Raw genomic sequence first — 26,611 nt, forward strand, 5'->3', positions numbered from 1 at the left:
CAGTGTTTTCACTTTTCTATGTCACCGTCATATTATGGAATTACGGGTTAAGGTCATTATTCTTTTCGAAACATTACCAAACCTTTCCCACAAGACCTGACAATCCGATGTGGCGCCTCGTATTCTCATTTCTACAATTGTTTCCTGTGACCCGGGAACCCCTGCTGCCGCGCCTTTGTCACTCGGCTGTCTCGGGTGAACTTTGGGGCCTAAGAGTTCGTTGGTGAGACGTGCCGAGCCGCCAAAAAGAAACGAAACGGAAAGGCTAAAGATTACCGGATTACTGTCTCTGCATTTGCATGAAGGTTAATTACAGTACACGTGCTCAAACAGGAGTGTCTTCTTGGCATAACTAATGACGTGGGAATTGTTTCTGATTTGGAAGAAACAATTCCGAGGATCATTGATGAATCAGATTACCATCCCTTCGAGATGACTGGTAAGGAAAGCGCACACCAGTGGATGCACAAACCTAAGCAAGCAAGATTGATCTTTCGATACATGAGGCATTCTTTCGGGACCCAGGATGTGACTCAAATTTCTTCTTCATTTGTGTTTGTGTGAGTTGATATATACGTGTTGTATCCAACCAAAATTGCCATGCCATGCCATCATGACCCTGAGCTATATGCAGTACCAACCCTTGTATCTTGAAAAAGCAAGTATTAACGTATACGGACCCACTTTCCCAACCCATCTATAAAACGGAAAGTGAGGGTATTCTTCTCATGCTCCTCCATTTTCTTTTAGGCGTGGGTGGCGAAGCCCAGCGAGTTGTTGCCACCGTTGAAAGCGACAAAGTTGCTCTTGAAGAAGATGTCACCGTAGATGAACATGTTGGCAGGGCTGGCCTGGACACCACCGAAGCAAGCTGTAGTGTACATGTTAGCATATAGAACTCAAAGTATAATCGGAGAAGAAGAAAGAAAATACTTACTGGTCTGGTCGACCTGGGCGAAGTTGATGAACTTGCCGGACACGGTGGCCATGGTGCCGCCGACGTCGAGCTGCAGATCGGGCAGCTTGGCGTCGCAGGGGAAGGTGACGCCGCCGGCCTGCGGGTCGTTCACGGCGCCCTGGACCTTGGAGTAGTAGGCCTGGACGGCCTTGGGGTCGGCCAGGATGAGGGTGGTGCCGGTGTCGGCGATGGCCTGGGAGCCCGGGGTGCCGGCCTGGGGCGCGCCGCCGTCGACGGCGAACTTCTCACTGTTGAACTGCCAGAAGCCCTGGCTGTTGTCGACCTTGACCCAGGTCATGGCGCCCGTGAACTTGGTGTTGTCGATGCGGCCGAACTCGTACGCGCCCGCGGCCTGGGCGCGCAGGTCCGCCGTGAAGACGGGCTCGGCCAGGCTCGGCATGACATTGTCGAAGAAGGTCTTTTGTTGTTGGGGCTTGACCGTGTTGAGCTTGCTGAAGGCGAGCCCGAGCAGGCCGTTGTTGTTGGTGTCCTGCACGAAGGACTTGGACACGGCCGTCGCCAACTCGATGGCCTGGGCCGGCACCGTGGCGCCGCCGAGGTCGACCGTGTCGGTGCCGACGTTGCCCGCGGCGCCCGAGCCGTCGCCGTAGCTGATCTGGAAGCTGGCGCCCTGCATCATCTTGAAGGTCTTGGACTTGGTCGGGTCGTAGATCTGGTGGCCCTGGGTGGCCGCGGCGCTGAGCTGGCTGTTGAAGACCCACAAGTCGGAGCTGCCGGAGTCGAAGTCGAGGTTCACGGTCTGGCCGCCGATCTTGACGGGCGAGAGGTACTCGACGTCGTTCTTCTCGGGCTTGGCGGCGACGAGACCGGTGCCGTTGGTTGCGGCCTTGCCACCGGTAGCACCGGTGCCGTTGCCAGCGGCCTTGCCAGCGACAGCGCCGGCACCGACTGCGGCACCGGCACCGGCACCGGCACCAGCCGCGGCGGCTCCTCCCTTCCTGCCCTTGCCCTTCTTGGCTCTCTTCGAGACCATCTCGACGGACACCTTGTCGGCGCCGTTGTTGACGTACTCGGCGGGAACGCGGCGCTTGCTGATCATCTCATCTTCGATGCTTTGAGCGTTCATGGAGTCCATGAGGGCGGCGGGGACCGGCATACGGTATTTCGGAGGGTCTTGAGGAGGGCTCGGGGGCCGTTCCGGCCGGTATAGTTGGGATTGGGTATCCGCTCCACCTTGTAGACGCCGCGCTTCTGGATGGAAGACATCGGGGAGGCACAGGCCAGGGCCACGAGGCCCAGGAGGAAAAGGACCTTCATGATGGACTGCATTTTCACAACAGCACACTCAAAAGAAGAGTATAAGAGCCCTCAAAGAAAGAGAAAACACCACACCTGGTGGTAACGAATGGAAAGGAATGGACGAGTAGAGGACCAATGAAAGACCTCACAAGTCGCTATAAAAAAAGAGGATATATAGTACAGCGAAACAAAACTGGACCTGCCCAGATGGAGAAGAAGAAGAAGAATGAACGGAGTCAAAGCAGCGAAAGGAAGGGGATGGAGAATAGAGAAACAAGAACGACCTACATGTTCGGATCTTGGCGACCTTTAAAGACAAACGACAGAGAGCGACACCGAGACTGAGCACCTACATGACCTCGAGCCAGCGAAGGGATTGGCCCACTAAGACGACATCAGGGGTTTCGGGAGCCGAGACGGGACGAAGAGGATCGAAACGCAGAATAGGCAAGACTAGCGCATGCTTATCCCGGTTTCCCAATACCTGTCGCCTACCAGGTAGAGGCATTGTGCGCAGGTGGTGATAGGACACGGACAATGATAGACCGGCTGTGTACTAAACAACCCAAGCAACTTACGTATGCGCAGTGGTAGTCGAGGCGGCTCTGCTGGTTCGTCATGACCCCTGCCAGTCCAAGACACGCCATGCAACAGGATAGTGGGGTGCGGACCACTAAACGGTCAGATCGATAGGGGAGCCGGTGGATCGACGTAGGCACTGATTGGCGGGCTTGGCAGACCAGACAAGCTTCTGAACCCCGACCGGTGCGCATTTGAGACATGGCCAGCAGAGGACATGGGGACCCTCCTGGAAACGTCGGATCTCGTACCACTATGGCCTATGGACCGATTCGACATGCAAGTGTGACGAATCGCGAGCAGCAAGGTAACCAGGGTTCTGACCAGGGCGATGCAACTAGGCAGGGTCGGGCTGTACCGCCTCTACGGACTGGACGACCGTCTGGGACTAGCGACTGGCTCAAGGGACTGGCAACTGGTGACGGGAAATCCTGCAGCGAATCGGGTTGCGAGTCGTGGGTAGGGAAACACGATTTCTTGGCACAAACCGTTTGAGCTCCTCAATGCTTGTGCTCCGTACTTTCCATACATGGCAGGGCTTACGTAGATGAATGGGAAGATGGACCATTCGGCGTGGGCATTCCTCCATCCTGCTCATCTCGCCAAGGCGAATGTTTCGATTTGACAGTTCATCGGAGAGGCAGTGCCGCCAAGGAAAGGAATAAGAGTAAAGTTCCCGGGTTGAGCGGCAATAGCAAACAAACTATTCCTGACTGCTCTCGGGGCCATCCCAGCCACCGGATGAGACGACACACACACACAATACTGTGGTTGTTAGACGGGAAGTCCTGGCGTCTTCCTGTCAGCATGTCCGGGCGCCTGCCTATTTGGAGTGTCGAGCTTGTTTCATGAGCGGCGCAGGGTCTATTCAACCAGCCACTGTTTCTGTGTGCAGATCATGACTGTCAACAGCTTAAAGTTGCTGATGGGCGTTAATACGTGATTCAATATACCGCATTCCAAGTAGGACAAAACCAAGTAACTTCCTGGTTGCTAAAGTAACGATATAAAGTCGATGTATATGGCCAGCAGCGGGAGAACGAGATGTGGTGCTCCGTGATGAGGCGGCTGGAAGATGGTTTAGACCGAAGTGCCTAGCTCTCAGATGCGCGAGCGTTGCTGGGTTTCGACGAAGGAAGCGCCGAACAAGAGCACGATTGGTTGCGCAGACGATAGGACATGATAAGCATACATACATACTTAAGTCGGCATCCCGGCAAACTCGCCATGAAGAGATGTGTTCCCCAGATAAACCAAGGGCTCTCCAGTTCATCCATCATATCACACAGATGCACCAGCCAAGAAAGCTTGGCGTGAATTAAGCTCATGATGGAGAGATCGCTGAGGGTCGCCAAGAAGACCGCTCAATTCTTGCATCTCGGATGCCCCTACCCGCAATTACCACATTCAATCATTCTTACCAACTCCAGGTGACGCGTGTCCAGTGGCTTCAGTGGTTGCGATTGGAGGGTCAGTGGACGGTTGCGGTCGCATTCGTGCGGGCGTGCTGAAACCAGACTGCTGTCATACTTCCCCACCAAAAAAACATGAAACGGGCTTCAGATTTCGCCTGGCCACGGCGGTTGGTTGGACGGTATTGGACGACCACCCCCAGAACCAGAACACCCCAAGGAAACTGGACCCCATCCTGGTCGTCAATGCTCAGCGGCACTTCTTTCTTCCCCCCCGATCCCGAATTATCCACGAGGTTGAACTACAGGTAATTGATAAATCCTTCTTCTGCCCAGCCAACTATCCTCATACCTTTGTATGGGAGTTGCGGTTGTTCCACCAAGCATCGCGCCATCTTAGACGACATGGGACCTATCATCTAAACTTCCTACACCATACAAGTGTCGCCCTGTATCCCCCGGCTCCGGATTTGAACGTGTGACGGAGGGATGCGACAGCAGAGCAGTGCCATGTGAGCTCCTGGAAACAATGATAAGGCACGCCTCTATTCTTAAATGGAGATGCGCCGTCATCTTTCAAGTTCCGCTAATGACATCCATCTTGCTACTTACTAGCCGAACATCTCTCTCACTCTTGCTTAGATGGCAGCCTTGATGTTTCGACGTAGCAGAATTCCCGACAAGCTGGCCTAGTTCTAAGTGAGGCGAGTGACGGTCGCAAATGCAGTGAACATGATCAACTTAGCGATGGCTAATGTTTACTGAAGTCTTAAGTGAGATGCAGACAGGAATAGGGGCATGGGCTGCTTTTCAGAAGGCAAACCCCTTTGTTTTTCCATGACGAAATGCTATTCTTATTTCAAAGGTCAAGGATCAGTAACCGGGCTATGTTCCTGGCCTCTTGTCCCGCTCTCCCTATAAACCGAAGATATATCAGCTTCCAGGTCACGCACATCGCCCAACCCGAATAGTCCACTATTTTAATATACACAAATACGGCCGCAGCATACTGGGTCAACATGGTTACTTATCTGCTGCTGTAATAAATACCTGGTAATTGACTCATAAAGTTGATACAATTTGTCTGATGCTGCAATCAAAGGTCCAGCCCGTATTGGCATTGGCCACTGGAACATTGAAATGTTTTCTTCGTTTCGCTGCATGGGCATCGCCTGGCTGTTGCGTTGAATGGACCTGCCCTAACAGGCGGGTTGCATCAAGCCCGCTGCCCCAAATCCATCTGTTCTGGATGGATAGGTATGCCAGAGCATATGTTTCGGTCACTGGATCGAAACTTCACTTGAATATCAAGCAAAATCGTCCAAGACATCCGAGTAATATACCTAGTTAATCACACATTAGTATTCAACTATCTGTAGAATCAGTCATGTCGCACTCTGAGCAATTGCGGTCACTTAGGTAAAGTGAATAGGATTGAGTGAGCTATTATCAGATACTAAGTCACGTGAACTAACGGAGAACGGAGGCAAGAGGCTACAGTTTCAGTTTTCTCCCACCGTACAGTTTTGGGAGTCGCTTACTCTCTCTCTCCACCTGCTACCCCCATTCCATTCCCTCCCACCACCAACTTACCATAACTGCCGTTATCGACAAGCAAAGGGAAAACGGACTTTTGCCAACCTCCTCCCATATTCATTGGACTCCACCCTCCCTCATACATACATCCCGGCCCAACGGACGAGTCTAGAACGACCGATAAGCGAAGCTGGAAGGGTAGCTGACTGTCGATCACTAACTACCTTTCCTCATTCAAATCCACACCACCGATCATCGATAGAACTTCATTGCACGGTAGCGCCTATCAATTAGGTCCGACAAGACCCTAATCTCGATTGTCGCGATTGGGTGACCCTCGAGCGATAAGCAACAAGGACGTCCCCGCGTCGTCAATGGCGGATGGTGCCCAGTTCGCCGCCGCCGCTGCTGCTGCTTCCTCTGCCACTGCCACCAACAACACCGCCGCCATGTCGGACGACGAGAACGATAACGCGGGCGGCACCGCCCACAACACGCCCTCGTCGTCGTCGCGACGCAACCCCGACCGGCGGCCGCCGCGGTTCAGCTGGAACGCGGCCTACGAGGCCACCTTCTTCCGGTCGTTGTGCGAGTCGATGCAGCTGGGCTTCAAGGAGAACCACAGCTTCAAGTCGGGCGCGTGGGAGCGCGCCGCCATCGCCCTGCGCGACAAACACGGCGCCTTCCCCGAGAAGTCCCACCTGATCAATAAGGCCGACAACGCGCGCAAGCGCTTCCGCATGTGGCGCGGCCTGCGCGAGGACTCGGAGTTCCTGTACAACCCCAACTCGCGCATGGTCACGGCGAGCGAGGAGGCGTGGAAGCGACATTTCGAGGTACGCGATGGACTCTCTGATATTTCTCTGGATTCCCAACATTCGTCTATCCCACGACTGGACCCGTCGTGCAGAGGCGGGATTCGCTCGCAGGAACATGCGTTGCTAACTTGATTTTCTCCAACAGAAAGAACCGCTTTCAAGAGCACTGCGCGGACGGGCTTTCGACCATGAAGAATTCATGGAGATCCTATTTCCCGATGTCATCGGCTCTGGTGGCGCGCCTAAAAGGATCATGAAGGGCAAACGGAAAGATACTGATGGAAATACAAATACTTCCGTTGACCTCACTGGTACACCCAGCTCAGGCACCGCAGTGCCAGCGGTAGATCCGAACCTATACTCGCAGAGCCCAACCCAAACACCCAACCAGCCACAGCAACCCCAAGCCTCTCAAGTGCCAGTACCGACACCAGCCTCTATACAGCCAGCCCAGCGACCCACGTCCGCCATTCTACCCCCTCGAACATCGATTACTTCCACTAGCGCTCTCACACCCCCGGACGAGAACGTACCGAACACGGCCGGGGCTGCGGCAGCGAACTCTAGAAAGCGCTCTGCGCCCGAGCCCCATGGATCAGCCCCCTCCGAGAAACGTCGGGGCCGACCGTCTCAGGTTTTCTGCGAACCTTTACAGCAGCTCGCCCGCTAACATAGCACCCACAACCACATCCATGTTCGCAGCACCCTCACAGACCACTACCATCGCCGCTGCCGCCACGCCCTCACTGGGCACCCGAGCCCAGCCCATCCACCCTCTTTCAACTCCAGTGGGCTGTTTGAGGAGGGACTGATCGCCCTGGCCGACGCGCTGCGGAGCAGCAGTCGGAACAATAATCCGCCAAAGTGGTCTGAACAAGCTATGGAGATCTTCTTCCGCGACTTCGCCGACGAGGACCCGGATCTGCAGCTTAAGATCGCCGAGAAGGCACTGACGGATGAGAACAAGGCCCTCGTCTTCGCCAAGTCCACGCCCGAACTCCGCAGGCATTGGGTGGGTAGGCTTAGGGAGGTGCATATGCGCAACCTCGGAGGAGGCCTTGGGCTGGGCCGCGTGGGCGAGGAAGCATCATGATCGTGTGAAGGAGTCTACCCGTCAGAACTGAGGGAAGGAATTCGTACAAAAGTTTTTCGTCTTCGTGTATTGGTTCGAACGGACGAATAAAAGGAAGAAGGAAGTAAAGAGTGGAAAGCACATAAGGGCCTTTTCGTAGCACGCGGATACGGCCGTCTTGCGTTTGCTTTATTAGTATATTGTCACTTTTCATATATATCCTTCCCGCGTGGGTGGGGAGAGGCAAGGGGCTGAGATGACGGTATGGATTTACGCGTTGTATCTCTCTTCCTCCTGCAAGAGCCAAGAGGGATTTGCTTCATATTTTCTTTGCTGAATAACCCGAAAACACATTGGCCGGTTGGGCGTTGTTGGTGCAGAAGAGCATCGAGAGCCGAGCGGGCGTCACTTTTTTTTTTTTTTTACTGATATGAGAGTGACTATTATTTTCATTGTGATTCTTGTTCGGAAGCGACATGTGTTTGACTGAGGTATATGCTTTCACGGCTGTAGCCCAAGTAGCAGCAGCAATGGCAGACTGTCTTGTGAAGGAAAGAAGTTGAGGCATCTGTTCCGGCGCATCTCAGGATTTTCGCTTTCTCTTCTCGATGGGCATGCTATGCTGCCTTCGGTGTCCCCAGGTTTCTCTTTTCTGAACGGTTCACATCTACGTTGCCTCTCATTCTCCTTCACGATGACACAGCATGTCACGTATGTATCGAAGTACAGGCCGGCTGTCGCGTGGGCCAACCAAGAGCCAACTCCCAAGCCATTTCCTTTGAGATTGGCAAGATTCCTCTGCCTTACGTTTCTGTCTCTCCGGTTGACTTGGTCAGCGTGAACTCAATCCCCAATGTCTCCCCATCTTGTCCCCATCGCTTTCCCAAACAACGCATACGATGATGCCCAACTAAAGTGACACCCAATAGTCTACTATTGAGAGCTCCTCTCTGATGCCTCGTCAAGCGGTTACGACAAGAAGAAAGCTGTATTTGCAACTTGCAACATACCAAGTGCAGTGACTTAATCATCAGCCGCGTAGGGAAAGCAAAGACAGAGGAATCTTGGATGGAATCGGTCTGTTCTTGAGCTCCCATCTCTCCCTACCTGTGGATCTATATCACCTTCCAATTCAAATAAGCATAGTAGATATTCTATATTTGACCGTACCTACGGCAATTAGAACCCTCATCACCTCCCATTGCGAAACGTTCACGCTCTTTCAAATCACAAAATTTCTAAACTGAGGATCCCCATGGATACGCTCAACTCCGCCATGTCCAGCAACGCCGATGGAACACTTCCCCCGTCCCTTTCGTCGGTTTGTTCTGCTCGTTCTGCTCGGCCTGCTTCCGGATCCTGGCCATCGCGGCTCGAGCTTCTATCATGTGCCCGTAGGACACAAGCGAGGACCCACAGAGCGTTCCCAGCGTCGGGTCCAGATAGTACTTGTCCACGCTACCGCGTGGCACTGGGCGCGGCTGGAATGAAGTCGGCGTCATGGCCATGTCTGGTGAAGACTGATATTCATCAACCGTACCGCTACTCGCACGATTTGCCTTCTGGACTGGCTCATGTGGTAGTAGTAACGATGCTATTGGTTCGAGCAACCTCGCTGAGGAGACCGAGAAACTGCCACGCTCACCTATATCTTCATCGGAGGGATAAGCTGGATTCCTTGACACGAGTGAGTTGATCAGGCCAGCCGGCAGATTATAGTAGTCGTGATGCCGAAAGTCACTCCAGTCTGCCGACCCAGCCCACCGGGATTCTGCATAACGGCCATAGTAACATTTCACAAAGTCTGAGTGGATCTCCGATGCCTCCATCCGAGACACGATCCCGACCAAGTCAACTTCGTGCATGCTGCTCCTCCAGGTCGACTGGGTCCACGTGTCGTTTTCCTGCAGGTACTTCGTGAACCGGCGGGCAAGCATGCTACAGCATGTGCCCACAAGGTCTGGTAGCGGAGTATAGAGCTTCCTTCGGACAGCGAAAACATCCTTTGCCAATGCCGACAAGAGGCGCAGTGATTTATCGAATTGTGCGCGCCATAGGAGCTGGAAGAAGATGGTCGAATAGGAGAAGTCGTCAATCTCTTCTATTTCTCCTTCTCCCATCTCCCAGGAGACCGTATCATCTTGCACATACTCCATGATGACCTTGGAGAGGCTGAGTAGTGCCGACCTTAGCAAATCGATCTCCGAGGCTAATTGTGACTAGGACCATGTGACCCTTCCACGTGTGTTTTCTCTGCCTGCCCAAGATGATTCGTAATATAGATTGAACATCTTTCGGGCCTCAAAGAAATAGAAATCCTGAAGCGAGTGCAAAATGCTCCAATTGGCTTCGGGTCTGTGCATGAGATATGAACATGCCTGTTCACTCAGCTGAAGCGCCGTCGTCACGTGCCGTTTTGCGTCCTCATACATTTCGTACAACGTGAATTTGCTGGCTAATAACAAATGTGCCAGAATGAAAGTGTCCCACCCGGCCGACGAGGTCTCTCGATTCGGCTCGTACTTCTTTAGGAATGATGAAGCCCAATCGCATGCGAGTGGGCTGTGGGTAATAGACCGCACACATGACAATAATGTCATCATATCCACGGCCCTGATGCAGGAGTCGCCAAGTCTTTTCAGCATCAGGGTATAGAATTTGAACGCCTCTCCGTCCCGCTTGTTTCCGCAGAGGTAGTCCCCGATATCTTGTAGATAGAGCTGTATGTTGGCGGTGGTGTTGGGGCCCCTTGTGTTTTTTGGATATGGCCGGGACCGAACAATCTTGGCAAGCCGAAACACTTCACGAGCTATCTTGTCATTCTCTTCACCAGCATACCATCTGGATTCCGAACTGTCCACAAAGTCCCAGGACTCACGCGCCGGACTTTTAGTAGGATGGCCGGGTATTGGGTAGCTAGATTGCGTGACGGCCTGTGAGTTACTACCGGCTCTGGCGGCTTCCTTGGCCCCCATGGCGACGACTGCCCGCCTGAGATTGTCGAACGCAGGCTTCTCGACTACATCTCCATTTGGCCCAGTCATCCGTTCCACAGCCATCCGGAGTCTCTTACTAAATGGCTTGGCGTGGGATGATGATAATGATGACAATGAAGATGGCATGCCGTGTTGATCATTGCCAGACGCTACACCCGCTGCAGTGTGTTTGCGCTTGCTGCTGAATGCGTTGTTTGAGTCGGACTTCTCGCCGTGGTTGACCTTATACTTATTAACCCCCCATTGCTCGAGCTGGTAAATGTACTGCCGACGGCTTCGGGTGGGGTTAGAATCCAGCTGCTCGTCCCATTCAATGGCGCTACGTACCTTGCTGTGAAGCCAGCTTCTGCCATCTTCTTAATGACCTCGTCGAGAGTGAAACCTTCATATAGATCGATTATTTGGGGCTTCTTCTCCTCCCAGAGGGCACGAGGAATACGCGCTGACTGAGTCTGTACGGGCTCACTTGTGTACTGAATGAATGCAACGTCGGCCATGGCTGGATTAGGAGACGATTGCTTCATAAAATAAGCTGAGAGTAGGGAGTAGGAACGGTGGACGTACAAGCGATGGTAGTTCAATGAGGAGCAGGTTTGGGCAAAGTAAGAAGCATCGGAAGAGGTTCCTTATGGACGACAGCCTGATAGTAGAGTGCTTTACCAACCGACCAATCAGAGGGTGCATGGGACTGCATCCGCAGTCCTAGGACGAATTTCCAAAACCCCAAAGGGGTTAGCTCGATCGGTTCATGATGACGCCCCTGAAACAAAACGAGTGGCTGCCATCTCATCACCTTGCAGCTAGCCGAAAAGGGGTTTTGGAAGTTCGGTCTGGTCACTTGATAGGGGGCCGTAACGCACAACATATCTAGTTGCATCATGCTTGGCACGTGAGTCCTATACGATCTACATCGTCTCCGGCGAGCTTAACATTTTGGGGAATTGGAAAATGACGACACGGTAATAAATACATTGTCTTTGCATGGTTGGCGTCGAATCAGAGGTGAATCACTTGTACTCTGAGGACGGTGCTTGCTACTGCCTTGTAATAACAAAAGTACGCAAGAGGAAATTGTAAATGTTGGCTTAGGTTGACTCAGTAGATGTTGTATGTGAAGTGCAAATAGCAACTGGCCAGATGCACTCACCCATCTAGTCCACAAACACTAACTCCCTTTAACATAATTCCTTCTTCATCCCCGAAGATAACTTCTGCAAACTCATCATTCCTGTAAGCAAATCCCCAGCTACCGAGAATTTTGGGCACAGCTCAACGACTGTGTTATCAAGTCAAAAAGTACATTGCTCTCTAAGTGTGCCTAGACCCCTCCCTACTGATATAAGAAAATTTCCTTCTAGATCTTCGTATTAGACAGCACGTGTCCATTACTGCTCAGAATCCTCCTCGGTGTTGTCACATTATCGGGCACACAGCCTAAGAACATCCAGTCAAGCTTCTCGTCATGGCTTCCTCAAACTCCGCCCAACATCAGAATACTCAACCCAAGAGCCAGGCTCCCGCCACTTCCCAGGATGTCATGCTTGCCCACGTCGGGTCTTGGACTGTGAGTATGGACCTTCATATATGACACCGAGACTATCAGCTGAACGAGACCTAGGAGCACAATGGTCCCGTTATGAGGGATGGAACAGCACAGCCACCTCAGTCTTCACAGGCCCAGCAGCCTGCCACGACCACAGCAGGAGCTGATCAAGGCTATCAGATGGCTCGATGGCTGCAGGAAAGCGGTAAAGAAGGGCCTTGGGCCCCTCATGGGAAGGGAACCCAAGACAGATGAGAGGCGGCTTTGTTTGGTACCAACCTGCCTCTGCAGGTTATCATAGTCTTGAGAGACGAGATACTGAACAACACATGGATAAAATAGATAGTCTAGGAAGGTCTTTCGTCGTCAAGTCAAGTGCCCCGTGTTGTCACCTTGCTGCTTATGTCATGCTAGTTACAGCAGTATTCTTACAGTTTCTAGTACCAGACTTTCATATATTTAGTTAGTCCTTTGATAGCATGTTGTGTCCTGGTTCTTCATGCTGCCTCAGCATAATCCTTATGTATCGTCTCTTTGGATTGCATGGCCGTTCATGAACTGTGAACAATACATGCACTACTCGTGGGTATGACATAAGCCTTGAGTCAGGCTTCTATCACTCCCATGAAGAGCAATTGTATATGTCGTGCTAAGACGAAGCATCTATAGTCCAAGCAAGTTCCCATGATTTTGATCGCCTGTGTGGCTCCCGCAAGGAACCTTCTCTGTTTGATATGAATACGGCGTCCGGGAAAAGCCGCCATTAGTTAGCTGTTACTAGATCGTAGGGATTAATCCTGCACCAAGTTACGCCAGGAAATGGTGGTTTATGATGGTAAAAAGAGGACGATAGAGAAAGGAAGTCCATAAAATAAAAAAGACTGACCATAAAGTGTCAAGAAAGTTGACTCCATATCTGATTTTGATACATTAACTGAGCGGGTCAGTCTTCCCTCGGGACTCGGATAGGGCGTGGATGGAACTGCGTATTGTTCTGTCCCTAATCTTTGTAAGAACCAGCAAAGTATAATAGTTGTGCGACACCATTTGTCATGTGTTACAGCGAGACGATCCGAAATCATCTCTCTTGAGTGGAACGCTCCACGACGTATCGCGCTTTGTACTGCTGAAGAATACCAAGAGCATGGCTGTATAGGTAAGCAGTCGAGGGCGGACGTTTACATATGGGCTCTGCCTCGACACCTGGCGCCGCTGTGGCTTTATTCATCTAGACAGGTGGCTTGAATAAGGCCCAAGCTAAGATGCCCTTGGAAATGAGTACCTTGAGATTGGTTGGTAGCTAGGTGTATTTCACTTGGTAAAGTTAGATTTCCATGATAGGTGTTGGGTTTGTTAGGGGCATGTGCACTAATTACTATGAAGCTCGAACTAGACATGATTTTATTTATGATTTAGTAGTTAATAAACGGATTGGAATATTAATAACTACAGTAGAAAGGGGTAAACTACATAGTATTCATCGTATACAACCTTTGTAGCCGATTCGAAACACCGACCGCAACGTTCCAAAAATGCTAGACGACAAGTCAGAAGGCAAAATTATATGACGAGCGTTTGGCGTTGTCAGAACTTAGCGGCCAGGGAAGTCGGAGGAGGGCGGGCAATCCCCCGGTTCGCTAGAGTTGGCGTGACAGAGACAGAGACAGAGACAGAGACAGAGACAGACAGAGTGGGCATTGCCAGGTGCCTACCGCTCTCTGCCTGCAGCATGCCCGTCCAAAGAACTTCATAATGCTCCGGTCAGTCAGCTTGTGAAATATCTTCAATTCCAAATTTTCTACTCAGATCTGGCAGTAGATCAGTGTAGCGATTCCCTAGGCTAGATCGGCTCTTGTGCCGAGTCAATGGTACATGTTGGTGTGGTTGATCAGTGGATGGCACTTGGTTAGGTTAAATCTGAATCGACAACACCGCAGAGGACGCCGGCTGGCCAGCATGGTTCACTGGAAAGTCCAACGTATTTCAATGAGCACAATCAGCAAACCAACTCCAAGAAACACAACAAAATGTAGATATCTTGCGAGGACCGACATTCTTTATAGAGTCGCAGTGTGCATTAATAGGCCATGTCTGTCGTCAGTCGTAGTCGTTTCTATTGTTAGCACAATTGAGCCGCCGGGATGAGACGAACCTGTCTTATCTTGCCATGTCCACAATTGATCTAGATGCAGGACTTTAGTGGTCTTTACGTGCGCGAAGCCGCCGGGCCAAAGCGGAAGGTGGAAATCATGTGGCGCTAGCAGGCGTTCTTGGCGTCGTATTTTCTCTAGGGCCAAGGTGCTAGCGGCAGTGACAAGTAAGAAAGAAAGAACAGCCGAGCAGTCCATCCTGCCTGCCTGCCTGCCGACCAAGATGCATCCATCTTCTCTTCGCGGCAGACCTGATAGGTGAACCTATCACCCTTGCATCTACGAGTTCTCCTCTTTCTTCCGCACTCGCCTGGTTGGACCTGACTAATGGACGGCCCAACTAGCCAAGTGCCCCCCAGTCTTCAGCTGGTTGGGTCGTTGGTCGCCCTGAAATGCCCTGAAGCTAGAGGCTAGATGCAATCGGTCGAGTGCGAATGAGCAGGTTCTGCAGCCGCTCTACCGATCAACAAAACACCATGACAGCGCCTCTTGTTCTTGTTCGGCTCTCTCGGCCGTTCAATCCTCGTCCTCTCTTTCTTTGATTACCTTGATTCTACTGTACCCTTCCTGTCGTTTAGTGATTCGTCCCAATACCGCTCGTTGAAAGTCCAACAGCCGAATAGTTGCAAAACCGACCACCTCCACGCAATTGGTTGATCTACACCAGGGGACCCCTCGACCACCTCCACGATTGCATATCGGGGCAAGAGAATAATATCGGCCTCGATCCATTCTTTCGGCGGTTTTCGTGTCATCCTTCTCTCCAAGATGCGGCAAACAACACAGTTCCTCCTGGCCCTCGGCTCCTCGATAGCCACGGCGTCTACCTCGAGCAAACGCGGCCTTGTCTTCGTCCCCAACGAGCAATGGCCCCAGGATAGCCAGATCTGGGTCGAGCCCAGCAGCGACCTGACGTGGTACTACAACTACAAGATGACGCCGGCACCCTCCTTCGCCGACGTGACGCAGGACAAGTTCGAGTTCGTGCCCATGATGTGGGGCAAGGTCGACGGCACCACCTTCCTCGACAGCGTGACCCAGCAGATCGGCGGCGGCCTCAACATTTCCCACGTACTGGGCTTCAACGAGCCCGACGGCGCCATCAGCGGTGGCTCCAACCTCGACCCCGAGTCGGCCGCTCAGATCTGGGTCACGAACATGGAGCCCCTGGCCAAGCGCGGCATCAAGCTTGGCATGCCTGCTGTCACCGGTAGCGACCGCGGCGTGAAATGGACGCAGAACTTCGCCACTGAGTGCGCCAAGGTCGCCAACAAGAACTGCACCTTTGACTTCCTGCCTATCCACTTCTACGGCAGCTTCGAGGGACTGGCCAGCCATATGGGCTCCATGTCAGCTTCGTAAGTTCTCTCTTCCATCTCTTCTCCCTTCGCCTCCACCAAACCCTTCTGTTACACTTGACGGGCAGATTGCTGACTTTGTCTCCCTTTTTCTCACAGTTTCCCCAACGTAACGCAATGGATCACCGAGTACAACTGGGACAACCAGGACCTGTCGACGACGCAGAGTTTCTTCAACACGACTTGCGAGTACTTCGACCGCCTCTCCAGCGTCGCCCGCTACAGCTACTTCGGCTCGTTCCGGTCCAAGGTTAGTAACGTTGGACCCAACGCCGTCATGCTGAACAACGACGGCAAGCTGACGGATATCGGATCCTGGTACCTGGGTGGTGACGCTACGGGGGTCAATCCACAGTCGGCCGCTGGCAAGAGCGGGGCTTCTGTTTTGGCGGCCGTGGCTGCTGCAGGAATCGTGGGTTCCGTTCTGGCTTCGTTTTAAGGGTTCGGCCGGAACAACCACTGCCAGCTTCGAAATGTGCTTGGATATGTCGCTGCGACCGTAGATACTTGTATTCACATGTATCTTTATAATATCCAGCTCTAGAGATGGTCGGCTATTGGGTACGAACTTTCGGTATATGAATGAGGGGACATTGGGATATGGACATAGATGGGATTGGCGTTCACACAGAGAATCACCTGTGTAGGAGTTCATTTGGCTGATCTAGACATTATATTTAAGATCTAATTGTATTACATCGTGACACGTTTGAAATGTCAGGATATATTCGTGTCGGTCTATGCGTGGTTTCTGCATAACTGTCAATCGCTGCGAGAGGGGGTTTGGTTTAGGCATTCCACCTCGCAAAGCCTGATAGCTATCAACATAACCTACAGCCACCAACAGCCACTCCTGAAGAAAATCGAGTCTCGGCGCTTACGACTCTATCGTTTTATTCAGTTCCAGAAATGAGATGAATTCCAATCAGAAGCTGAGGGGCGGCTGCCACCTGAAGCAGATGCCTAAAGACCGCTTACGTATACACCTCTCCACTCAACAGCGTTGGCGGCTACACCCAAACATCCACTTAAACAGTGTCTACACGGAGACTGGCTTGACTGGTCAACCTCATTCGCCTGAAAAGAATGGTATTCGCTACGAGTAAAGACTCCAGATACGACGCCTGCCGCTTACTTCAGCAGTACGGCATACCTTGTGTCATCTGGTGCGAGGATGCCTTTGGGTACTACGGTATGAACACGGTGCTGTTCAGTCTCCATGTCGTGGTTTCGTCTATCGACATAGCGACCGAAGTGCTGCTGCAGCGAGGATGGACTCGGTTGGATCCTGCGCAGAGACCCACGGAGGTCGGAGTACCCTGGGTGGATATGCCGGATCATAGCATGTGCCGCTTGCTGCCTCCGGACTGGGTTGAGAATCCCGTCCTGCCCTGGCCGCCGCTTCCTCCGTCCTAAAACCGGTCGTGCCGCAGCCGGAACTCGTGCTTCACTCGGCCGGGCATTGGCACTTCCCGGAAGACCAGCTGGCCCGAGATGATGACGGCTTGATACCTCCGCTCGCCACGCTGACCGACTGCCTCATTACGGCCCTCATGGACGCGCCCGACGGCACGTTATTGCAGATGCGCCTGACCGTCTACATAACGAACTTGTATCGGGGCAGGTCGAGGGGGTGAAAGAACCAGGGTTTGCGGAGAAGCTCAGCCCCGTCAATCGGCATTTTCACCAAGACGCGTTGAGCGGCAAGACGGTCACGGGTTTGCCCGTCCTCAATCGCCAGCGCGAGATCAGGAGGAGGATACTTGGTGAGATGGAGTGGAAGTGATGGGTCAAGCCGTTTACATGCCATGCTTGCTGGTCTTGTGAGAGCCATTATCATAGCCTCGAGTCAACATTGCGCACAGCGAAGCCAATTCCCATTCGAAAACGGTTTAACGGAGATGAGTAATATCCCGGGTTGCTTCATCCAATTGGATCCAAAGTGGTGGGTTTATACGGAGATGCCAAGAAGAGCTTCGGAGGGATTACAAGCCTGCGTCATGCCAACGCGGCAACACGTTCCACTCTAGGACCCTCTGTTAACTTGTTGCCTACCGTGTTAGGTAGACACGTACTTTATACACAAGGGTAAACGCATAAAATGGTTGCTGGAACAACTCGGATAGTAGTAATCTCAAGATTAAATGATATCTGATCACACCTGGTGCTACCTACAAAGACATTTCCATACAGCCCCCCTTTCCATCACAACCATGTCGGACCCAAACCCAGCACCAAAGCCAACCAGACAGCACATCATAGACGCCGCTGCCGCCGCCGCCTTCGCCCTAGGCGACAAGGTCCCCTACGCCCTCGTCAGCGGCGGCGCCTGCTCCGTGCTGGGGTCCCAGCGCGTGACCGAGGACATCGACATCGTCGTGCCCCAGGGCCGCACGTCCGAGGCGCGGCAGCTGCTCCGGGAGCTGCCCGACTACTTCGACGTGGCACCGCGCACGCTGCACACGTACTTCCGGAGCGAGCCCGCCCCCGTCCGGGTCGAGCTGCTCGCGCCGCCGGGCATGTTCCGCGAGGCGTTTACTGAGGCGACGCCGACGCTCGCGGTCCATGATGGTAGGGTCCGGGTGCTGAAACCAACGCTTCTGCTGAACACTAAGTGCGGCTCCGTCCAGAACCGGCGCAGCGAGGAGCGGAAGCGGTCTGATGCGCTGGATATCTTGTTTCTGTTGCAGTGGTGTCATCGGAATGCGCTGTACCCGACCGGCGACGAGGTGCCGAATGCGACCGAGGCCCTCGTGCAGACTTTTATCGGCTTGTTTCCTTGTGCGGAGCACTGGATTAACGCGGGCTACGACCTGGTACGTGTGCGATGTGATGTTCCCTCCCCTCTTTACACGACCAGAGACGTTGGAGCTTCGGACTCCTTGTTTCTTCCGGTATGATACTGACGTGTGTAACCTGGATAGAAGCATGGACGATTCACTGGCGCTGCTCCAAACAAAGAGAGAAACAACCAAGATCCTTCTTCGAGCCTCGGTTGAAGCAACCACTGTGCTCGAGATGCGAAATCAGTTTCGACGTAGTGAGAATAACGATAGAACATGACTAGAACAGAGTATACATACTATACTCAAAGGCAAAAGAGGTCGATTCCCTCTGTGGACACTATGAAGTACCAAGCTGCCTTGCCGTCAGCCACGACCAAATACATAAAACTCGCTGTCTCAGATCAGCCTTACGCCTTCACACAGCCCTCGGGCAAGGCTGACGGACAACATATGGACATTAGCAATATGTATCCGGTGGCATTTACTTCACTTGTCATCGACGCCATGAGGCTAACGTTCGGACCAGTTGAATACAGCACCAGCAATCCTTTAAATGTCAATATAACCCCATTAATGTCTACCTGAGGAGACCGAGCAGAGACGCCTGTATGACGAATGACTTGGGGGTGGCGCGAAGCAATTCGATCTTTGCTTTTCCCCCCTCTAACTGGGGGGCTTGACGGCGGAATAGTTTCTCCTTTGAGGACCTTTTTCGGCCTAAGATGACCAATACTACTTCGAGTTTGGATATCGTGATATAGAGCACGGCAGTGCCCTCGGCGCATAGGTAGGCAGTGCTTACTTGATTTGGGTACTTAATAAATATGTCATTCCCGCTACTTAATGACTGTACCGATGACCCCCGGGTTTGATTGTCCCGCCATTCTTCACCTTTACTATTCAAGAAGCAACCCACTTTGCTCGCACAGTAAATCATAGCGTGGTGGAAGAGAAACGAGGACAGTATCATGGCGTCGTCTGGGACAGTGACCACGACCGCAGCGCCGGCATTGTCGTCCTTCTGGGTCCGCCCATCCGACTCCGCCTGTTTGCAGACGTTGGACTACTGGATCTGGTCCTGGGGACCGTCGACAGATGCACGCACCGTACTCGGAGGCCCGTCGCAGATCTCCAGTTGTCTCCCCCTGAGCTGGGAGCCGACGGGGACATACGCGGGAACGGCATGCCCTCCACACTACACAGTACCCATCCTTTCACGTGTCGACAGGGTCTCACCACCTCAGACCATGCGGAGTGGTTCCGATGCAGACTGCAGTACAGGCAGTCGGAGACGAAGCTGATCACAATAGTCGATATGAATGCGCGCACGACATCGACCGCATTGGCGACGCACGGAACGAACGTACACCTGCACGCCCTCGCTGTCGTCTATCAGACGCCAGTACGTATTAACAACCACCACTAGACCGCTGGATACAACTCAGGGCCTATCCACCTTCCCACCACTCAGATGGAAATCTCGATGTTGTGCTATTAGCAGTCGAAAAATACTGACCCTGATGGCAGGCGATTACGGGAACACCAGTTCAATCGACCGGTGCCTCGGCTTCGAATCCTTCGTCTTCGGAGCTGGGTGACCCGTCATCAGGGGTGGCCTGTCCACAGTGGAGACGGCCGGGATAGGCATAGGCGTAGGCGTCGCGCTGGGCGTGGTTCTGGCGATAGCAGCAACGGTCTTCTGGACGTGTTGGCGGCGGAGGAAAGGGGGAAATCCAACAAGGCTGCCATTGCGGAGCCGGCGAATGCGCCCCATGATACGCAATATCCTCCTTACGAAATACATGGCGAGACGAAGAAGAGGACGACTATGGAAGTAGGCGTGTTGGAGCACAATACGACGTTGACGGCACCGTCCACCGGGCCACATCCCGTGGTTCCCGGGCGACACGAGATGGAGGTCGACCGGAACCAGCGGACCGAATTGCCCACCTGGTTGGGCAATCAGTATAACTTGATATACAGGCCTAACATAATATTATGATAGGTAATCTTCGGTAAAGCACAGAATAGGTAGGCGCTGGCATATCGCTGCCAATGAGCCTCAGGCAGGATTGATAGTCTAAAGCACCCGCTTGCTACTCTGTGGCCCCTGAAACATGAAAAGATTAGTAGGAACCGGCGAGTCGCCCGATGGCTTATGGGAGAGCCTTCTTAGTAACTCCACAATGCTGCAATGTCGCCCGCACAATCCAACGTGTCATACATGGTGCTAACTCGCGAAGGCCCCCCACAACCTTCATAGATTCTTTCGCACCCTTTCCACGTAGCATGGCGGCATGTGCGCAATCAGCGAGAAGAATGCCTTGTAGCGCATATCCTGCTTTGGATCGACCTGCCGAAGATCGTAGTTCAGGACAATGGTGGCGCCGATCTTGGCCAGTTCCATCCGGGCGAGGTTCTGTCCAGGGCACGAAGCGTAACCAAGCCCGAACGGCACGTAGTTCTTGTCGAGCCGCGCCGCGTCGGTGCTCAGCCAGCGCTCGGGGTTGAATTCCCTGGCATCGTCGCCCCTTGTTTTCCGACATCAGAATTAGTGCATACTAAGGTAAAGTCTCGAGAGCCCTAGCGGTGAGGACGGTTGACTTACCAGATCTCCTTGGAGTGATGGATGACCCAAGGATGGACGGAGAGGGTGGTGCCTTCAGGGAAGGTTTGGCCACCTATTTCGAGGCCACCTGGAGGCGCTCTACGGGCCAGGCCCACTAAAGAAAGATCTCGGATCAGCAACCCCCTTTTCCATGACAATGTTCGGTTTGTCTGGGCTGGGAAAACCACCTACTTGCACCGGGACCAAATATCCGTAACGCTTCCTTGAGGCATGCCTGCAGATACGGCAGCCCCTGGGTATCGGCAAACGAGATCGGCCCCTGCCGCCCCCCGAGACCAGCGTCTTGCATCTCCTGGCGGGCCCGCCGCCATGCGTTGGGGTGGCGCATCATGTAGTACAGGAACGCCTGGATGCCGGAAGACACGGTGTCGGAGCCCGCGGCCACGGCGTTGAAGGCGGCCGAGTCGATCTCGTGGCGGTGCATGCGGCCGGGGTTCTGTTTCAACATGCGGAACCAGTGTGACGATGCGTCGAAGCGGCCGTCGGGGTTGGCTTGACGCTCCTTGATGGCGCCCATGGCGGTGTCAATGATGTGGCCCCAGGGTACACTGATGATATGTTAGTGAGGTAGGTAAGTAAATAAATCAAAGTTGACAGCAGGGATGCATATCGACTTACATCCCAAGACCTGTCATCACGGGATTGGCCAACAAGAGAACATGGATCCAGCGAAAGAACCCGACCGCCGAGACGTAAGCACTCTGAGCCTCAGAAGCAGCGAAAGCGCCGGCGATGTCGGCACCTTTCTTGAGGAACCCAAAGGGCTTGGAGAAGACGACCTCGCCAACGACGTCAGAGGTCGTGAAGGAGACGAACTCGTCCAGGCGAACCGGCTCTCCACTCTTGGCGAACTTGTCGAGCAAGCCCAGCAAAAGGGCGATGGTATTATCGATGGCTTCTTCCGACTGGAGGACGTTGCTCAGAGTGTAGGCGGGAGCCACGTGCTTTGAGAGCTCGTTCTTGACTTTGGGGTCGGTGGCGGCGAAGGGGTTCATGTACCGACCATCCTTGTGTGGAGGTCGTTGTTAGTGTTGACGATATCATCGGCCATGGCAGGGGATAGGGGGTAAGGGCAATACTGGCATATCCCAGTGCGAAGGAATAAGTCTTACGGGGAATGTTGCCACTTTATACCAGTCTGCCTTATGAAGGGTGGCTAGCAGAATCTTTTTGGGGCCGTCCGGATGGCTGACGCTCACCTCTCCCGGCGCGATGCGTACAAAAATGCCCTGCCACATTGTTTAGCAACCCAAAGTAAGCAAAAATGTAGACAGGGGTGTGTAGATCTAGGCTGAGCGTGCATACCATACTTTTCGTGCGCACGTATTAGCGCCCGGTTCTGGTCGCCTTTGAGGACATGCCTCACGTGCCAGAACCGGGTAACGGACGCGAGGGCCGGCCCGGGTACAGAGCTGAGGGGTGAGAGGAGTCGTCTCCATAATGCGACGCTGACAATGATGGTTCCTAGCCCGACCAAGACGGTAGCCAATGCGAGAAGGGCCATAGCGTATGAGTTTGCTTGCTTGCTACTACCCCTGGTGCGGTTAGCTGGCGAAATGTTTGCTGCGTTGGCTGTGGTCATGAAACTGACAAATCTGCATCGCTCGCTCGTAAGACGAGCCATTTAACCCTACTTGTAATTCGCCAACGTCGTATGACCTCCACCAGTAAGACGCTGCATTCAGAAGTGTGACCCGAAATGAAATACCCCATATATATGCGAGGTTTTGGAGCACGTTGCCATGGTGGTGGAGCAACCAGATTCTCATTGGACTATCCAGTGTGCCGGGACGGGGGCCGCATCCGGCTCAAGGGACAGAGTCGGTACGAACCGGGTCCCGGACGAACCAACTGCCAAAATCCGCGGGGACCCCTGACCAAAACCATCCATAACAACACACGAGAGGACGCCATTCGGCTTGCCGGACTCTCTGTCCACCCAGATGGATCTGGAGCGAGGAGGAGGGGCTGCAGGCTGCCGGCTATGAGAAATTTCGATATGAATGTCTGGAGCTCCTGTTCGGAAGAACCTGGTTGCTTGAGGTTGAAATAAATAACAGCCCAGTTACGCCCCTTGGAGTTCCATAACGTGTGTCTCAAGCCACTGACAGCAAACGGGATCTTCTTGCCTATGAAACACAATATTCGACGATAACATTGCTCTCAGGTTTGCATTCATATTTAAAAATCGAAATAATATTATCAATAGCTCTACATGTAAGGTAGTTATTAGTCCGACTTCCTACAAAGCCGGCTGTTCTGCGACGGCAGGTTCCCCAGAATCATCTCCGACATCTCGCAGTCCTCACTGCCCACCGCGTTGTGCGCGTAAAACACCCCGCGCGGATCCCACGCCTGCTTGAGCGCGTACAGTCTCGGATAGTGGGCGCCGAAGAAGGCCTGCGCAAAGTCGGGCTCGATGTAGTCCGCCTCGGACATGTACGCGCCGGCCCCGGGCGACACGTCCCGCAGCCGCCGCATCCAGTCGAAGGTCAGCACGTCGCTGACCTGCTTGATGTCGGCCGCGTGCAGCGACGCGTCCCAGAGGCTGGCCACGATGGCGTGCAGCACCGTCTCGCGCCACGCCGGGTTGACCGCATTGTCCGGGTACCCTCCCGTCTCCTTCTGAGGGTTCGCGGCGATGTTGAAGGCGATCAGGTAGCCACCGTCCTCCACAACCGACCGAATGGCGTCGAACGTCGCGTTGAGCTTGGCCGGGTCCTGCCAGTCGGCCCGGGGGAACAGCCGGCTCGCCTGCCGGATTGTGTTGCTGCCACGGCTCCGCCGGGAAGCTGGCGGCCCAGGCGTCGTGGTAGTTTGCGTACTCGCGGTACACGGGCTCTATGTTGAGACCCAGCGCACGGAACTGGGCAAACAGCGGCGCGGTGAGTTCCTGTAGCTCCGGCGTGGACAGACCGGGTGCGAACCAAGGCCCCATGTCGGACGTGAACTGGCCGTCGCCGAGGTTCTGGATGCGGAAGTATTCGTAGCAGCCGGCGTCGGTGTAGGCGATGAACCCGTCGAAGAAGGCGCGCCACGCGGCCCAGAACTGGTCGGTTGTGACGTTGTCGGCGCCTCCTGTCGCAAGAATGTACGTCATGGTCGTCACCACCGGGAGTTTCGGCAGCGCCTTGACAATGACAGAGGTAACGACGCCATAGGTCGAACCGCCGCCGCCGCACAGGGCCCAGAGCAGGTTCGGGTGCGAGGCTGCGCTGGCCGTGACGAAGTGGCCGTCGGCCGTGACGACCTCCAGAGCTAGGACTTGGTCCGCCGCCATCCCGTACCGGCTGGAGAGCAGGGAGTGCCCGCCGCCGAGGATGTAGCCGCCCATGACGCCGACGGTGCGGGCCTCGCCGCCGACCACGGTGACGCCGTGCGCGTGCGCGGCCTCGTACAGCTGCGCCGCCTGGGTCCCCGCGCCGACCTTGAACGCCGGTCCCGCATAGCCGTCGTCGTCGTCCTGTTGTTGCGTGTACGACGCGAGGAAGCGGATGTCCGTGAGGTGGTGGGTCCAGATGGACAGGGCGCCCATGCCGGTGGACTTGGCGCCGAAGTCGTGGCCCGTGTTCTTGACGACGAGGCGCAGATTCAGATTGCGCGCGAGGTTGACGGCCAGCTGGACCTGGGCGACGTTGGTGGCGTTGACGACGTAGAACGGGTAGCCGCCCACGGTGCAGGTGGGGGGAGAGGGGGAGTCGGGCAGCATGGTGGGCGGCATGCACGTCTGGCCCTGGAAGAGGACGCCGTTGATGGAGGTGGGGTCTGCAACGCATGAAGGACCCGACGGCAACTGGGATCTGCATTGACAGCGGCCTCTTTGTGGTGTGGACAGCTGGCCTGACGATTTTGACAGACGTGCTGGTACTCGCCTTGCCGTTCTGGATATTTCTCGGCCTCCAGATGAAATGAAAAGCAAAGCTGGCCGTCATGTCGGTGTTCCTTCTGGGTGGAGTGTATGTCCCCCATAACCACCCTCTATTCCTACTTATGTCAAACGCCCGAAATACTGACGATCTTGGGCAGTGTCACGGTCATCAGCATTCTGCGCTTGGTCTGGCTGGTTGAGGTCACGTTCTTGCCGCCTTCAGACGATGCAACCTACGACATCCGGTTCACCTACTCCTCGGTCGAGACGAGCCTGGCCATCATTTCGGCCTCATGCCCCGCACTGCGTTGCCTTCTGATACAGTGGTTTCCCAAGCTCTTTTCTTCTTCAACCTACGGCGCTGGGACGCCAGGTAAGAGCCGCCGCCGCTACTACAACGACGGTCGATATTATGGGCAAAGTAATGCTGGGCCCAGTAGCAGCCACAGTAGCAACAAGACCAAGACCAGACGGTCAACCATTACGCAGTCCTTCGCCATGCAGGACAGGCGTCGGATAAAGTTCGAGGTGCGCGCACACTCGCCCTCGGCGAGCGAAGAAGAGATCATGACGTTTGACGGAATCATGAGGACTACGGAAATTCGCGTGCAAGGGGAAGATGTAAGAACGTCGACGGCGGCTTCGAAAAATTAGACACTCTCGTCCCATGCGACTTCTGACCGAAAGTGATATTTTTAATGTATTGCAGCACCACCATCAATAGCAACTGAAATATACCTACTCGGAATCTACTAAGGGCGTCTTCAGATGTGCTCACTTCTTACCTAACCTATCTGCCATGAAATGGCGCATATCAAGAAGCTATTTACTTGAGCCTCACAAAATGGAATTCTTCTAAACCGCTGGGGTCGAATGAAGCAGCCTCTTGGCGCTCCTTCACGAGAGAAAACGTAGTGACATAGCAACGACTGGGATCACAATCATGAAGGCGTTAGCGGCCAGGATGGCCCTCTACTCGTCTCGTTTAGTAGGAAATGTTGCCATTGCCTAGCCTGGGGCCTTTCTGAAAATCGAACCGTGGATGGGGGGGGGGACGGCAGTTAGAGATGCGCTGCCTGGCCTGTAATCAACGGGTCGAAACAGCTGCATGATCTTTGCGAAGAGCGCGATCAGTTGTTCGCTTCCTACGAGTCGCTGGAAACTCAAGATGGGCTACTATCACAGCATGAGGCATTCGTTGCTGTCAAGGGGTTTTCGCTTCATATTTCTACATGGCTAGGTACGTTACAGTCTGATGAGGCCGGTCCCAAATTAGGATTTGAGGCTATCTCAAGGGACCGTTGCAATTCAGGTGGAATCTGGTAACTTTGCAGACCTTGATTGAAATAAGCTTTCTGGATCAACGGTCAACGGGGTCTCCGGGCACAGTGGATTTTGGTATCAGTGATCTCGGGTTCTGTGGAAACAGCTGGGGCGAAATGAGATCACAAGCTAGGCCCAATCAGATCAAGGAAATTGTTGTGCATAATGATTGCTGATCAAAAAATGTGCATTTACCATAATATTGGTGCTCATTCAAGCCATTGTACTGGCAGTGCATGTAGATAGGTGGTGTGGGAGTGAGCTGAGCGCATTGGGGGCCCACAAGTCAGTCACGTGGACCCTTCAGGTTGACATGCTGCAGT

At 53.7% G+C, this 26,611-nt stretch overlaps 12 protein-coding genes across 12 annotated transcripts; 7 read left to right on the forward strand and 5 right to left on the reverse strand.

Moving 5' to 3' along the window:
• Window positions 1-746: 746 nt before the first annotated feature.
• Window positions 747-2,236, reverse strand: PG994_013468 (eukaryotic aspartyl protease; the record flags this gene model as incomplete). Its single annotated transcript, XM_066864877.1, has 3 exons — window positions 747-871; window positions 938-2,031; window positions 2,070-2,236. The coding sequence occupies 3 exons, from the start codon at window positions 2,234-2,236 to the stop codon at window positions 747-749; spliced, it is 1,386 nt and encodes a 461-aa protein (XP_066709838.1).
• A 3,958-nt stretch (window positions 2,237-6,194) lies between these two features.
• On the forward strand, window positions 6,195-7,656 carry PG994_013469 (uncharacterized protein; the record flags this gene model as incomplete). Its single annotated transcript, XM_066864878.1, has 3 exons — window positions 6,195-6,581; window positions 6,709-7,190; window positions 7,239-7,656. The coding sequence occupies 3 exons, from the start codon at window positions 6,195-6,197 to the stop codon at window positions 7,654-7,656; spliced, it is 1,287 nt and encodes a 428-aa protein (XP_066709839.1).
• A 1,244-nt stretch (window positions 7,657-8,900) lies between these two features.
• Window positions 8,901-11,128, reverse strand: PG994_013470 (uncharacterized protein; the record flags this gene model as incomplete). The annotated part of the gene is made up of 4 exons (XM_066864879.1): window positions 8,901-9,202; window positions 9,281-9,844; window positions 10,220-10,905; window positions 10,959-11,128. The coding sequence occupies 4 exons, from the start codon at window positions 11,126-11,128 to the stop codon at window positions 8,901-8,903; spliced, it is 1,722 nt and encodes a 573-aa protein (XP_066709840.1).
• Window positions 11,129-12,093: 965 nt separating this feature from the next.
• PG994_013471 (uncharacterized protein) lies at window positions 12,094-12,429 on the forward strand (the record flags this gene model as incomplete). Its single annotated transcript, XM_066864880.1, has 2 exons — window positions 12,094-12,195; window positions 12,250-12,429. The coding sequence occupies 2 exons, from the start codon at window positions 12,094-12,096 to the stop codon at window positions 12,427-12,429; spliced, it is 282 nt and encodes a 93-aa protein (XP_066709841.1).
• Window positions 12,430-15,092: 2,663 nt separating this feature from the next.
• PG994_013472 (uncharacterized protein) lies at window positions 15,093-16,121 on the forward strand (the record flags this gene model as incomplete). The annotated part of the gene is made up of 2 exons (XM_066864881.1): window positions 15,093-15,682; window positions 15,782-16,121. 2 exons carry the CDS (start codon window positions 15,093-15,095, stop codon window positions 16,119-16,121), a joined length of 930 nt encoding a protein of 309 aa, XP_066709842.1.
• A 647-nt stretch (window positions 16,122-16,768) lies between these two features.
• On the forward strand, window positions 16,769-17,098 carry PG994_013473 (uncharacterized protein; the record flags this gene model as incomplete). The annotated part of the gene is made up of 1 exon (XM_066864882.1): window positions 16,769-17,098. One exon carries the CDS (start codon window positions 16,769-16,771, stop codon window positions 17,096-17,098), a length of 330 nt encoding a protein of 109 aa, XP_066709843.1.
• Window positions 17,099-17,895: 797 nt separating this feature from the next.
• PG994_013474 (uncharacterized protein) lies at window positions 17,896-18,681 on the forward strand (the record flags this gene model as incomplete). The annotated part of the gene is made up of 2 exons (XM_066864883.1): window positions 17,896-18,498; window positions 18,610-18,681. 2 exons carry the CDS (start codon window positions 17,896-17,898, stop codon window positions 18,679-18,681), a joined length of 675 nt encoding a protein of 224 aa, XP_066709844.1.
• A 642-nt stretch (window positions 18,682-19,323) lies between these two features.
• Window positions 19,324-19,894, forward strand: PG994_013475 (uncharacterized protein; the record flags this gene model as incomplete). Its single annotated transcript, XM_066864884.1, has 2 exons — window positions 19,324-19,334; window positions 19,408-19,894. 2 exons carry the CDS (start codon window positions 19,324-19,326, stop codon window positions 19,892-19,894), a joined length of 498 nt encoding a protein of 165 aa, XP_066709845.1.
• A 105-nt stretch (window positions 19,895-19,999) lies between these two features.
• Window positions 20,000-20,242, reverse strand: PG994_013476 (uncharacterized protein; the record flags this gene model as incomplete). The annotated part of the gene is made up of 1 exon (XM_066864885.1): window positions 20,000-20,242. The coding sequence occupies one exon, from the start codon at window positions 20,240-20,242 to the stop codon at window positions 20,000-20,002; it is 243 nt and encodes an 80-aa protein (XP_066709846.1).
• A 483-nt stretch (window positions 20,243-20,725) lies between these two features.
• Window positions 20,726-22,679, reverse strand: PG994_013477 (uncharacterized protein; the record flags this gene model as incomplete). Its single annotated transcript, XM_066864886.1, has 6 exons — window positions 20,726-20,999; window positions 21,077-21,191; window positions 21,269-21,645; window positions 21,716-22,104; window positions 22,210-22,298; window positions 22,403-22,679. 6 exons carry the CDS (start codon window positions 22,677-22,679, stop codon window positions 20,726-20,728), a joined length of 1,521 nt encoding a protein of 506 aa, XP_066709847.1.
• A 647-nt stretch (window positions 22,680-23,326) lies between these two features.
• On the reverse strand, window positions 23,327-24,806 carry PG994_013478 (FAD-binding domain-containing protein; the record flags this gene model as incomplete). Its single annotated transcript, XM_066864887.1, has 2 exons — window positions 23,327-23,867; window positions 23,923-24,806. The coding sequence occupies 2 exons, from the start codon at window positions 24,804-24,806 to the stop codon at window positions 23,327-23,329; spliced, it is 1,425 nt and encodes a 474-aa protein (XP_066709848.1).
• Window positions 24,807-25,027: 221 nt separating this feature from the next.
• PG994_013479 (uncharacterized protein) lies at window positions 25,028-25,619 on the forward strand (the record flags this gene model as incomplete). Its single annotated transcript, XM_066864888.1, has 2 exons — window positions 25,028-25,053; window positions 25,124-25,619. The coding sequence occupies 2 exons, from the start codon at window positions 25,028-25,030 to the stop codon at window positions 25,617-25,619; spliced, it is 522 nt and encodes a 173-aa protein (XP_066709849.1).
• Window positions 25,620-26,611: the final 992 nt, after the last annotated feature.

The sequence above is a fragment of the Apiospora phragmitis genome (genome assembly GCF_038363925.1).
Source record: "Apiospora phragmitis strain CBS 135458 chromosome Unknown utg000011l:1.0-3236445.0:1.0-3240683.0, whole genome shotgun sequence".
Lineage (NCBI taxonomy): Eukaryota > Fungi > Ascomycota > Sordariomycetes > Amphisphaeriales > Apiosporaceae > Apiospora > Apiospora phragmitis.